This window comes from Athene cunicularia (assembly GCF_003259725.1).
Source record: "Athene cunicularia isolate RWA chromosome 2 unlocalized genomic scaffold, athCun1 chr2_part1, whole genome shotgun sequence".
NCBI classification, from domain to species: domain Eukaryota; kingdom Metazoa; phylum Chordata; class Aves; order Strigiformes; family Strigidae; genus Athene; species Athene cunicularia.
Window position 1 is genome coordinate 40,401,933 of NW_020799095.1, and position 14,699 is coordinate 40,416,631.

A 14,699-nucleotide genomic window follows, 5' to 3' on the forward strand; every position below is an offset into this window, starting at 1 on the left:
AACTGAAAGAAATTTACAGCACAATTTCATAAACAATTGGTATCCATTAAGAAATATTTCCTCAAATCCTAGCAGCTTATACTTGATCATTTCAGACTTCTCACACGTTTTATCTTCATGCAGGTCTTTTCACTGATGAATTGAAATGTATCAAATTAATGAGGAAAGATACACACACTGTTTATAGAGGAATAGTTTTATGTAATCTCTAGAGCAGACTATATCACTCTTAAAAACAATCACAGAATGGAGGAAAAGAACTGTTTAAGACCAAATAACGGTATCTGTGACACCAAAAGTAAAGACTTGCTGAAAGTCCTGATCACATTCTCAAATCACTCAAACGTCTGCAAAGACATCACAGAATCTCAAACACAGTAATAAATTACCTCTGAAAGCTTAACACACATTGAATCTTCCCATCCTTCTTCTGGTGGGTATTCAGGAATAAATACCCAATCTGCACCACAGGCTAAGGCACTAACAAGAGCTAGATACCTAATAAACATAACAAATAGTTAGACGTTTATGGTTCACATTGATTTAGCTTTCATAATTATATCTGTATGAGACACAAACTGCTTAAGACAATACATACCCACAGTGTCTCCCCATAACCTCCAGCACAAATGTCCTCTGATGGCTGTAAAAATGAGAAAACAAATTTAAAGAATTTATCTAAAATTACATATCTTCCAATGCATAACTCATTTTCACTATTACTTTCTTCTAAAACATGTAATGGCAGTTAGGAGAGAAACAGTGAACATTTAGTAGGAATGTAAATAATGCAGACCCATAGTTAAGAACTGTAATGACATAGCTGTATTAAAATAAAAATTAAATCATTCAATTGCTTAAATGTTACCTAGAGAAAGCTTATATACAAACAGATGCTACTTTGTACTACTCAAGCTGTGTCTGGATCTCCTCTAGAAGAGTATGTCTGGGAGAGCCTGAAAACATACTAAAAACGATAGTCTGCCCCTAAAGCTGATGCAGCCTCTGCAATCAGATGGCTGAAGTGCTGCCACGACAGAAATGATGGAAAAGCAGTTCCTAAGAAAAAAAAGACACTGAGACACTTGAAAGATGCAGCCAAAAAGAGCTTTTATTCCCACTCTAGAAATGCTACAAATACCTAACTTTTATTTAAAAGTAACATATCCCCCACTATTGTATGGCAATAGGAAACTTAAGATTTGAAGCATAAACAGGTATATGTTACAGTTTTATATAATATACACAATTCACCTTTGAGCAGTGGTCATGATGGCATCCACAACTTCAATGATTCTGTGCAAGGCTGAGTCAGTACCTATGGTCATATCAGTGCCACAGAAGTCATTGTCTATGGATCCAACCATTCCCACAATGTTAAGGTAAGCATATTTCTTAACAGCCTCTTCATCAATCTGTCCTGTAAAGAAGTAGCCAGAGAAAGAGCTGTAAGATTATTTAAAAAAAAAATAAATTTAGACATATTGCTTGGGTGCTCTAAATTAAACATATCCAAACATTAAATTATGTTTAGATATTTTAGGTAACAAGGTTAGTCAAAACTACAAACAAAAGCCAATCAAACAACCAAACAAAAGAATCCTGCATAGAACTTCTTACAGTAAGGAAGGAAACAAGAGCTTTTCAGTCCATTTTAAAGAGTCAACAGTATCAAGTTTTGCAACCAGCCTTAAAAATGATGGTTTGGATTTAAACAATAGCGTTCAAATTGTAGTCTCAGTGTATGACATGAAATGAAGAAGTAAAAGGATGCAAACTGGATGTGATTACAGGCATATGTAGACAATCAAAAACTATCATTAAACTTTTTAATACTTATCTTCTGCAACACTGAAAGGCTCTGATTTCATGATTAATAAGCAAATAGAATAGAAAAGCTCCTATTCTAAGTCTTAGACTGTGTCTGCCAAGACATTAGTGAAAATGCTGAATCATCCAAGAGTTCTAAAGGATCTCAAGGATGAAATACCTTAGCTGCTTAATTGCTTAAAACTACCTTAATATCTGTGGATGGGATGGTAGTAAATAAAATGCCAATTTTTTAATATTGGATTCAAGAACTATATATGAGGGTGTTTAATGTCTATACCAGAGAAAACAGTAGAAACCATAATGAAAAATATAACCAATGTTCATAAAGATAAATACAGCATTCTGAAGAAGAATCAAAATGTTTTCTATGAATGTATACCATGCATTACAAACCTTTTCTAGAGTTCCAAAGGTGACTTAATAATCACATGAATAAGGGTTATCTGGTTGACATATTCTACTTAGATTTCCAAAAGCCATTGACAAGGTCTGTTGCCAAAGGATTTTGAGGAAACTAAGTAGCCACAGGATAAGAGAGAAGGCTTTTGCATAGAATAAATAACGTGAAACAGAGAGTAAAAAATAAGAAACAGAGGGCAGTAGTAAATGCAAGTTCTTGTATCTGAGAAAGGTAATCAATGACGTTCTACAGGGATCTGTGCTGTTCAACATACTCAGCAGTAACCTAGAAAAGGGAATAAGCAGTAAGGTGCCAAAATTTACTGATCAAACTGAATTATTTGGGTTCTAAATGTATGGAGAAGAAATGAAGATGACTAGCAAGACACAGTGAGCAGTAAAGTATCAGATGGAATTCATTGCAGATAAATGTCAACTATTACACATGAAAAATGTACCCTAACATCAAAACAAAATAATGCTATTTTCAGCATAATAATATAATAATGCTGTTTTCATTAATAAATCAGCTCAATGCTCAATAGCAGTCAAAAAAAAAAATAAAAATCAAAATATTAGAAAATATTAGGAAAAGAATAGAGAACAAAACAAAGATCATTATACTACTGTGTAGATCCATGGTTTGCCCTCATCTTGAATACTGGGTGCAGTTGTGGTCTTCCCCACCTCAAAAAGGACATGGTAGAACTGGAAAAGGTTCAGAGAAGCGCAACAAAGATGATCAAAGGTATAGAACTTACATATAAGGAACAACTAAGCAAACTAGGAGTCTTCCATCTAGAAAAAGAGATGATGAAGGGAAAACAAGACAGCTGTAAAATCTCAAGTGGCATGCAGAGAGGAAGTAGGATTGTTTATTCACTGTTTGTTCTAACACAAAAATTATAGGACATCAAATGATACTAGAAGGCAGCAGGATCAAAATAAACAGAAGATTCTTCACAGTCTTCATTCAGTGAATCTGTAGAACTCCTTGATACATCATGTTTTCAGAAAAAATCTGTATACTTTCAAGGAGACTGAATACATTCATGGAAGAGAAATTAATTAAGGACTGCTAACAGCATCTGGTTCAGCAAGTCCTGAAGACAGCAATGGATGGAACCTATCAGTATTTACGTATTATGAATAACATATAGCATCATCACAGCATTATTTAGGGTTGTTCTGTTCTTTTACTCTTCCCTGTACATTCTCTTGGATGCTATCAAAGACACCTACTGGGCTAGATGCACTTTTAGCAACAGCCACTTAATGTTTTGATCTTAAACAAATAGTGACATATATGCAGGAAAGCATCATAATATAATAACAACGAAGTATGTATGTAGCTTGTTGTAGGAGAGAAATTATGGATATGAGGGCAAAGGGTTTTTCAAGCAGAAGGTTCAGTGTTCAGACCCTGAAAATGACTCATAATGGGGGGAAAAAGCCACATAGGCTGTTGCCCAGTAACTATTTGGTCTTTTTGAACTTTTATGTTACATAAGAGAGGATGTTCAGAAATGAAAAACTATTACTTTATGAAGAACTGTGTACTCTCCTAGAATATATACATTTGACTTTTAAACGTTTTGTGTATGTTTATTTAGGGTACATAACTTGCCTGGAGACTGGACTAGAAGTCTAGAAGGTCTAAACACAAACTTACCTTTCTGTGCCAGTTCTTCGAGAAGTCCACTCCATTCTTCACGGAACAGATTGGCACCAGTTAAGCTGCCATCTCCGCCAATCACACAAAGATTAGTGATTCCTCTCTGAACCAAGTTACAGGCTGCCTGAAGGCGGCCCTCCCGGGTACGAAAGGATTTGCAGCGTGCACTACCAATAACTGTACCTCCCTAGAAAAAGTACAACAGTTTTAATTTATAATCCAGTATTTTACTATATCTTTTTTTAAATGGATTAATGATGAATGGTTATATTGTAGCATAACCTCCATCTTTAAGTTTGCAGTAAGTAAAAACTAATGAAAACTGAAGAATTATCAAACGTGGGAAATTATGTTCTCAAGAGCGGATACACACACCAGGGAAGAGGGAAAAAACACTCAAAATGACTGATAAAGAGCTACTCTTGAAGGAATATGTTAAATGATTTGGGATTAATTTCAGTAGCAATCCAATAAATCATGTGGTTGTTACTTATATGTAATGACAGTAGTAAAAGTGATACTACTACTACTACTAAGTAGTTACGTATTCAGATGAATTTGCTTCAAAGCATGACATTTTTTTCTGCTAACATCATGAAATATATAAATAACAGAAAAGCTCAAAATTATCATTTATTGTCATTGCACAGAATTATGGAAAGAACTGCATCCACATCTAGTGCCTTAAGATCAAACTAATGCTCAATTTTCTGTTTTATTAATCATCTGCTGAATTTATTAATATGAATTAGATAACTTCCTCCAGAAATCAAAGTAATTATTTTCAAAAAAGACTGAAGCACCATGTCACTGAAAATTGCTGGGCATCTTGCTGAAAACAACTTATTTATACACCTTCTGTATTTAGTTGTTCAGTTACTCAAGAAAAGTCTAATTTTTGCCTTATTTTTATCACAGTAAATAGTAAAATTAAGACTGCAAAACCTTTTTTTTTTTTTTCTGCAAACAAATCCAGAGGTGATTACCTCACTTCTGCATAAATGTTTCCTTCACTTTAACTTATAAATCAGTCATGCCAACCTAAATTTGAGCTTAAAATCTGTAGAGGATGTACTCTGCCTTATCAATAGGTATGTCAGCTCTCAAGTCAGTCCTCGGCACTATTTTACCATCTACACTGCAATACACAACAGTTGCTAGTGGAAGGAAAAAAAAAAAAAAAAAAAAAAAAGGTGGAGTAGAAACAGTTTGGCTTTCTCCACAAAAAAAAAGTAGAAGCGTACACATGGAGATGTTCTGAAAATAACAATCGGGACTAAAACCCCTATCTAAAGTAGATGTTTCCATACTTCAAAAAGCATAGTTGTAAGTGGAAAAAAAAATTATGTATTTGAAACAACGTACTACAACTTGTTCTAATTAAACAGAAATATACACTAGGCTGAAAAATCTGTTATCAAAACAACTAAATGCATTCTTTAAGATGCATCCTCAGCTTCACTGTTGGTGTATTGAATTCCTAGCAATCAAGCTTAGAAAGGTGTTTTTCTTATAGTACCTATGCTATATATATATGTATAGGATGCCTACACCCTGCTCCTGCATATGCTCTTGTGTGGTTTGGCCATGACCATTTCAAATTTTCTCTTAATCATAAGATGTGTCTGGATGATGATCTTAGTCATATGGTGTAGTTTTAGGTAGCCCTGCGAGGAGCAGGGAGTTGGTCTCAATCCTTATGGGACCCTTCCAACTTGAGATATTCTATGATTACAGATTCTATGAGATAGACAGGGGATTAAAAAAAAAAAAAAAAAAGAAATCTATGTGGACAAAATATCCCACTATATTCCAGGGTATTTGGGCTTTTTTTTTAAATTTAAAAATCTATTTTCTCTCTGCTAACTGCTTTATATTAGCTTTACAGAAAGCTCCAAAGAAACCCATGCTTCACCTGGAGGTAGTTTTCAGAAAGCTTGGCAAGCAGTAAGGCCTCTTCGCCAAATATAGCATCTGCTCTGGAAGAGGTAACAACATTACCAAGCTGAAGAAAAGTTTAAGGAGATCCAAATGGCCATCTTGCAGAATGTAACATAATCGTACAGACAAAGTTACTGGTATTATCTGAGCTCTGGAGAACTATACTGTAATTACATGCATTAGTATAATTCTAAATCCACTTACACAGAAAGCCAACAGGGTTTCATAAGATAACACTTGCCTTACAAAACACAGTTGTTTCATATTTTGGCCCTATAATGAATTTTTTATTAAATATAGGTTTGTCAATATGGCTTTAGGAGGCTAATGACATGTAATGTTGAAAATCTAGGACAAATGTTTTCAAGATTATTTCTGTGCACCAAGTACAAGACCATACAAAGATCTTTAGACAGTGTCAAACATCCATACTGTAGAAATAAGGCTCTGCTAAAAGTGGTATGTACTGGACACTCAGTCATCACATAATTCAAATCCATAATTACAGTGGTTGTATGGATCTAGAATTCTGGCTCCCTGTTTAAAGAGAGAGGGTTTGGGTCCCACTGCCACCCCCTAACACTTACCACTTGCAGGATACTTGAAACACTTTCCCATGAAACTTCTACAATATTATCACCTCCATCAACCATTCCCTGATAACCCTGAAAGAGAAGTAGTATTTCAGAAGTCTGATTTGAAAAATTATGCAACATTTCCACTGCAGTAATACTCACCTTTTTTATTTGTATTTTATTATTATCATAATGCAACTTTAAGTAATTAAACACACTGAATAAAAAAAATCCTCAACTTAAATGCAACAACATTCAAGCAGCTATCACATTAGGGGGAAAAAAAGTAAAACAAACCCTATTCCTAAAAGATCAGTTCCAAATACAACTTCAAGGTAGAGTAATACTTTACATATATTACACAGTTCATAAACTAAAATGGAAATGTATTTCTCCTTTATTAGGAATAAATATTCAGTTATTTTTGAGAAACTATAAAAACAGAAGAACTTTGAAAAGCATTATGAAATGTGCTTCCTTAAAACAAAATCTCAGCCTGAGGTCATGATCTTTGAAAAAAAAATCTACCTTTGTAACACTTTGTACACTTTCCCCCCCACCAAGGTAGGCATAACAAAATGAAGAGCAACAACCAAAAATTTTTCATAAACAAGGAAGAAATCAAGTTACATAATCTTCATTCTTTTTTGGAGGCAGTTACGAAATAAATAGATGAAAGAAATTTAGTAGAAAAAAATACAATTTTTAGTGATGCATTTAAGAAATCCTCAATACCTTAACTCAAATGGTCTTCAGAAACCAATGCACACTTTAATAGGGAAAGAATTATACTCAGCTGAAAGAAGGAAAACTATCTAGTCAACATATGAAGGGTTCTGTTATGCCTGGTGCTATTAATTGAATAAATACTAGCAGAAAGACAGTAACAATTACAGAGTCTTTTCCATTAGGTGATACTGTGAACACTGATTTTAAAAAAATAAAAAAACCCAACAAAACCAGCCTGGAAAATCTGGAAAACTGATACAGACACCAGAATAAAACTGGAGTTACCATTCAACTTTTTAACATTGGTATAAATCTAAATGGAAAAAACCACTATGGGTTAAAGAACATAAAAAAACACTAAACAAAAATAAGCATGACAATGTTTATGTCTCTGTTTTTAGATTATGTGCAGATATGGATAATTATGCTGAGGAACAATTAATTAGCCTTTCTTCTGTATGCAGTTCTTGCAAGACTGTACATATTTAGTCTTAGGGTTCTCTATAACAAAACAAGTGGAACTAGAAATAGAAGGGAGTTTAGAAAACAGAACTGACATTATAAACTGGAGACACTGTCACAATCAAGAGTGTATGGAGTTTTCATCCAGTAAGCAGTAACTTGGAAATGTACTAAGCCTACACTGGCATAAAAAGCCATATATGAATACTATATTATACTTGGAGTCCCTCACTAGCATGACAGAATAAGAATATAAAGATAACATGGACTCAGAAAAAGTACAGGTTACCCAAATTAAGCTTTCTATGATTCTAGTACAGATTCCAAAGGGGAAACATAAAAGCTTCTGTTCAGTGAGACTTGACTAACAAATTTACATATAAGATGATTGAGTAATGGCAAAGAAACAGATAGATGGAAAACAACCTATGTCTCTAACTTTTGTCATTCAACAGATCCTTTCAATGTTTTGTCCACTCTCAAGATGACTTCGATATGTAACTAATGGATACACATGTTGTCTTGTATACTAATGTATACACATAATGACTTGAAGCTAAGACATTATTTGCACGATTCCTTCAAAATTAGAGCAAGTTGGAAAAGAAATAATGCTTAATGTACGTATCTTTAAAAAAAATCTACACATCAACTAAAAAATCTACATATAAACTAACTCTGCAGATCTAACAAAAAATTCTAAAATCTACAAATCTACACATCAACTTAAAAAAAAAAAAAAAATTAAAAATTTCTCAGATAAAGTGCAAAGATCTTCAGACAGAAACATTCCAGTGGATCCAACTGAGGTTGATGAAGGCCAGTAAATTACTGAATTCACTTATCACACATTTGTTGGTTTGCTTGTTGTGGGTTTTTTTTTGGTTTTTGTTTTGTTCTGTTTTTTTTAAATGATGTTCCTTATATCATTCAGTAATGGACTGAAAGCTTCTTCTGTCAGTGTTCATATCGGCAAGTACAATAGCACAAAGATTCATAAGCAATAAATCCTGAAATAATAGTGTGATATTACACCTTCACTCAATTTGTAACACTGACTATAGGAAGCTGCACTACAAGCTGACAAAAATATAAACAGTTCATGTATTTGTTCTAATCATTCACCTTCCATTTTTACTTAGGAGTAAAACTAAAGAAAGTGCATCCAAGTATTACATACAGTAAAATATATACATAATTCTATACACACCATGAGAGTCATGGATGAAAATTCCCAATTTTATTAACAAATCTAAAACACAGGAAAAAGCAAATGGATAAACTACTATTTGAAACTGTCTCTGTGAAATTTGAAACAACTTATAGCTAAGGATGAGCTATGACTGACTCCTGCACCATCCATCTTTAAAGCAGAAAACTCATGCATTCGGCTTAGGAGTTCACATTGGTTCTACATTCTCTGTGTAGACAAGTGAGAACAGGGGCCATATTAACAATTCCTCCCACTACGGTAAGGACAAGGAGCTTTTGGAACAGGCCTGATCCGTTTTAACTACCACATTACTTTCTCCTAACTCAGTTCTGCTTGCAAGTACTGTATGTAAGCTAGCTCTGAAGAATGTAGCCAAAATTTCCATGCTGCTCTTCCATACCATTAAGAGATACAAAAAGTATAGCATTAAAACAGCTTTCTAGAAAAGCTATAGGGGGAAAATAAAAAAAATAAAATATTACTAGTTATAATTGAAACATTAATAATGATCATGATTTCTATTTATCATTTTAGTTATTTAAACACTCATGCTAACGTGGGGACTAGACAATCCATTGTGAAGGTGGAAAAGTTCAACACACAATTGTCTGGGTACTGAAAATTACTGGCAGATGTGAATAAAGACTTAATAAAAGGAGGGTGGGAACCTGTCAATTTACTGGTTGTTTTCTGGGGGTTTTTTTGTGGGTTTTTTTGTTCATTTGTTTAAATGTTACTTAGATTCTAAAAATAGCTTGGGTACTAAAACTATGGGGCAAGAATGGAAAAAAGTAAACTGTCAAAAATACAGCAAGCACTATACTTGAAGATCAAGACTATTTTATGCTTATTCCTTCCTCTATGCAAAATCTGAATATTCAGTGATGAACAAGAGGAAATCTCTGTGTGTCATATGTTCACAGGGTGCATACATATACACTGTAACTCCTGGAGAGACTGGCAGAGATGGCAAACCTTGCTTCAAGCCTTAACTCTATAAACAAAAGCTTTTGAAAAAGAACAAGCCATCTTCTGATATGTTACATGTGAGACATTTGAGGCTTTAACAGTTAAAGTTTACTTACTGAACTTTTTTAGCTATTGCTTGACAACGTAAAATACTAGCATCACTGAGTGCACAAACCACCACATAAAAGACATGAAGTTTTCCTCACAGAAATCCATGACTGCCGTACCATTGCATTTCCAATGCTGGCCTCTTGAGAAAAAGGCTCTTAATCAAGATGTAGAATAAAAAAGTTCCATAGCTTAGTAGTAAGAGCACGCATCCACTGGGAACTATGTGCTTCAATCCTGGAAAAAGGGCAGGTTATTTGTATAAATATTTAAGACCTCAGTTTCTAAAATGAATTGCCATAAATGAGAGGCATCACTTTTTCTTCTCAATCAAAAATTAAAAAAAACAAAAACAAAAAACCAAAACCAACTTAAATCACTTCTGAATAGTGAAAAATGTAAACTAGCTTCCTAGAGCAGTCTGACACTTTTACATGTACTTCCTCCTCCTAAATTTTCAACAGCATGAGTGAAATAAGTCCACTGGGTATTCAAATTTTAATTCAGATGGGATAGATTTGAGGAATAATGTGATGTTAATAACTCGATGTCTACAAACTGTTCATATACTAAAATGAAATACTAAAAGATGTTAACACAAACAAAATATGGAACTAGGGCAACTGTATAGTGTAAGCATTGTTTCCATAAATTAATAGCAAAATTTTCAAATGTGTTCATTTCAAGTAATTAAGATACAAGGGGGTTTTAAATTTTTTTAGTTATAAAACTACAGGTTTTATATAAACTATATAAATTATATATAAATATAATAAATTATAGTGTTTTATATAAATTATTTTATAGTTTTAGTTTTTACATGAGGTGTTTGGGGTTCTTTTCCTTTTGGGAGTCAAAGTAGGTCCAAACAGCCCATGAACTCAAACAGCTGTTTCTTTGGGCTTTGGTAAACTCAACTTTAAAAAAAGTTAGAAAATTATTTATATCTAGTTCATTGTCAATTTTTATTTATCTTGATAATCTCTCATCACAAAATGACACAAAATGGAGTTAGGAAACAAAAGGAAAGTAGTTATTGTTTTATTTATAATATGGAGCTAGTTTTGGCCACGACTGTACAAGACAGATAGTTTTACAGTGTAAAAAAATTTCTTATGACAGAAAGTTAAAGGAGAAAAATAGTGTACGACAACTATAGCAAAGTAGGCTTGAAAAAGTCTGAGACCTTTACCTCAATTTTTGGCTCCAAATAAGAAAACATTTTTCATCAGTGGATGCTGCCACTTCAGGTTTCTTCTTCACTTTTTCAGAGCAGCTTCAATAGAAGTATCACTTCACCTTGACATACATGTGTCTATGTAAGATGCCTACTCAAAATGTAGGCTAAAACCATACTATTCTCATTGCTTAAAACACTAAGTCTGCATTTGATAAACTGTAATTTTGAAGGGCCTTATTAAAAGTATTAAAGAACTTCAAGTAAAGTATATACAAATACACATCTCCTCTGTATACATTGTGCAAAGGCCTATAATAGGGATTACTAATGACAAATCCTACCCTAAGATTTTTATCTTCCACTACACTTGTCACCTAAATCTGTTTCCTATTTCAAAGTGCTGAAATTAAATAGTTGTTTCTCTGAAGTACTTATATGCATTGTGAAAGAAAACTGACTTCGTATTTTAATTAACACGGAGTCAGGAAAAAAAGCTCAACATTCAGTATTTCCTGAAACATAGAAATGAATGGACTAATCTAGAAGATCTCTTTCAGAAATATTACCCATACTTACAGTGAAATGTGTATATTTCTCCCAGACTACGCTGTTACAATGAAAATAGAATGACAGTATATAATGGAAACTCGAACATTGACTTGATATTTACAGTTGATTTTCATTCAGAAATATTTGTGATTTCACATTGGCAAACTCTGGCAATTAACTGAGGAACATAACTCAAATACAGCAATTTTGCTAAATTCAGAAAAAAAAAAATATCCAAATTTCTCTGGAAATTTAGTTTTTAAAAGGTGACAGAAGTAAACACACTGTAAAATGAACTACAAAAATGGTAATTCTTAAGTTAAACAGAAGATTTAAAAAAAAAAAACCCAAACAAAACAAACAAAAATCAATCCAAGTTCTGGCTTTTAAAGACAGCCAAAAAACCCTCCTGATTTCCACAAAAGTATCTGACCCATTTCAGCAAGCCCACAAACCAGCTGAACACTAAAGGAATTCTAGAGATTGGCCATGTAATTAGCACACACTAAGTATTCAGAGCTGCTTGCTATAATGCTGTAGTATGAAAGAATTCTGGAGCACAGTGCTCTGCTTATTTGCATTTCAATATACTTTGCATCTCTTTAGTAAATGAACTATAGGAAAGAAAATGGATAAATATCTACCTTTTAAAGCTGAATTGTATATTTTACATGCACAAAACTAAAACCAAAGTACTTTCCAATCTATGAATTCTAGTACTCCGTATTTTTAAACACTAAAATTAGATTTTGCTAGGAATATTGCCTACTAAATTTTGCCTTATATCGAAAGTTTATTATGATTTGTAATCACTTCAAATATCTAAGGAGTTGTACAGCAATTCCAGTATGAACAGAATGACTTCTTGATAAATATATTCACTGTTCTTTCTTTAAACTGCAAATTTATAAAAACTGAAAGTGTCCTTCAGGTGGAAGTCTAACTATAGCTTAGTCTTTCAGTAACACTTGCATTAAACTTGTCTCATCATTTTTTCATATCAAATAATTGTTACAGAAGTTAAAACTGTTAAAAGTTAAAATCTCCATGCATATGAAGTCATAAGCTTCAACCACAAAATTCTGATGTTTGGACATGCTAGTGATGGTGCAGGTTTTTTAGTGGAGTCTTTTTTATTTGTTGGTTGGAACTTTTTCAGTAACAGCTTTCTACTTATAAAGCCAGGAACAATGGCACCAGCTTGACAGCATTCTTCATCAAAAAACAAGTTGTGTAATCTGTGAAATGAGGACGATATCATATTCTTATCATACACTAGGAAAAGGGAATGGGGAAAAGTCAAAGGTTTAATAATCAGTAGTTTATAAATACCTTTCTAAACCTAGTTAAAGTACAATATTTGGGGCCAAACATCTAACATGTACAAAACTACAGAGCTCATAGCTGGGTGACAACCATCTCTGGTTTTCTCAGTATTTTCAAGCTTCTGATGGCTAGTGGCACATGAAGAATTGCATACAATGAAAAAAAAAAAAAAATTAAATAGTTTTAGCATATACCTTGTAAAAAATACTTTACACACACACACAAAAAAACCCTTGATATGATGAAAGGGAATGACATCTACAACGTTTTTTAATTTATACCATTCACTCACCATGAGGTTTCCACAAAAACTCAAGTATAGTCAGAGGACAAATACAGAAGGAATAAAACAAACACTAACCTCATAAACAAAATACACTTTGGCTTTTACATAGATTCCCATGCGTACTACTGCGCGCACAGCAGCATTCATACCTGGGAAGAAAAAGCAAAGTTGCTTGTTATAGGTTATCCAATATTTTTTTGTATACTACATAAAAAAAGAAACATTAATTCATTCCTAAAAAAAACCCTCAGTGATCAACATCTATTAAAACAGAAATTTTCTTAATGACAGTGCAATCAGCCCATGAATATGAAGAGTGCAAAACTATTGCTTTGTTCCAGTAATTATGTGGATGCCAGTATGTGTGTTAATCAGAGATTAAATTGCTGCTGATTGTAAAACAGCATTGTAAAAGAAACAGCTACTAAACCAGAAACAGCAAGTAAATTCATTTAATAATAATTAGTTCTCTATCTGAAATGTAAAATATTCAGCCAGTTAAATTCTACCATCTTCAAAGGAGAAATTATATTGTAACAGTTATTTTTCCTGAGCTTTCCAAAGTAACACAGGTGTATACACAGTATTTTGTGGGGAGCACAGCCAAAGCTCCTGACATTTGATAGATTCCCACTTAAAAAGATAGCAGTAACAGTAAACTAACACAAAAAAATGCTGCATGGACTCATTTGACAGAGAAGTGCCTAAATGCCACTTTGTTTCCTGGGACTGCAAGCTCACATTCCAATTCTCTGCTCACAGACATCTGACAAATCATACTAATGTAAAATCTTCCATCTAAATCCAATGGTCAAACAATTAACCTGAGCAACAGAGAGAATTCCACTGGTGTTCTCATACGGGTCAAATGAATTTCTGTCATAACCCATCCCTTCAGATACTGTATTGCCTTACTCATTATTCAGGAAGTTCCCCAAAGTAATAAGCTAATTGCTTCCATACCACTTAAACAGACACAAGAAATTATGCAAAGCATGAGGACAGAAGTAGTAGTTAGGCTACACTGAAAGAAACAGCCTCCGCAAATCAGTTGAAAAGGGATGCCAGAAATATGACAATCCAAAATACTGGGAACCAATTCTCCAAATCTGTTGCACTTAATATCAAAACAGCAAAGTAGTAAGTCAGCTCCGCTGTTCGACATAGGTGTTAAATGTTCACCTGTTGGGAGATACAGGAAGTCGGTAACTAGACTATATAAACCTACAATACGCAAAACTATAATGATCTATTCCTACTCTATATATTTATATGTATATTTGAAAAAAATGCTGAGCTATAAAAGCTCACCTCTCTGAATAAAGAATAAGACTAGGGTTTTCTCAAAGATTTATTACTTAGAAACATAGCAGGAAGTCCCTGAAATTACCCAATGCAAAACAAAAAATCAAGTTTGCCAAAAATCAAAAGTTACTTTGTTGTTTGTATAGATG

The 14,699-nt window shown here is 33.4% G+C and overlaps 1 protein-coding gene across 4 annotated transcripts in view; it reads right to left on the reverse strand.

Moving 5' to 3' along the window:
* PFKP (phosphofructokinase, platelet) overlaps positions 1 to 13,398 on the reverse strand; it is a 40,015-nt gene extending 26,617 nt beyond the window's left edge. For all 4 annotated transcript variants that reach the window (XM_026841751.1, XM_026841749.1, XM_026841750.1 and 1 more), the window contains exons 1-6: positions 13,321 to 13,398; positions 6,436 to 6,513; positions 3,905 to 4,094; positions 1,255 to 1,420; positions 599 to 643; positions 390 to 498 (exon numbers count right to left, since the gene is read on the reverse strand). In XM_026841751.1, coding sequence (XP_026697552.1) covers positions 390 to 498; positions 599 to 643; positions 1,255 to 1,420; positions 3,905 to 4,094; positions 6,436 to 6,513; positions 13,321 to 13,392 — 660 coding nt within the window. In that variant the 5' untranslated portion in view covers positions 13,393 to 13,398. The remainder of the gene's footprint in view (positions 1 to 389; positions 499 to 598; positions 644 to 1,254; positions 1,421 to 3,904; positions 4,095 to 6,435; positions 6,514 to 13,320) is intronic.
* Positions 13,399 to 14,699: the final 1,301 nt, after the last annotated feature.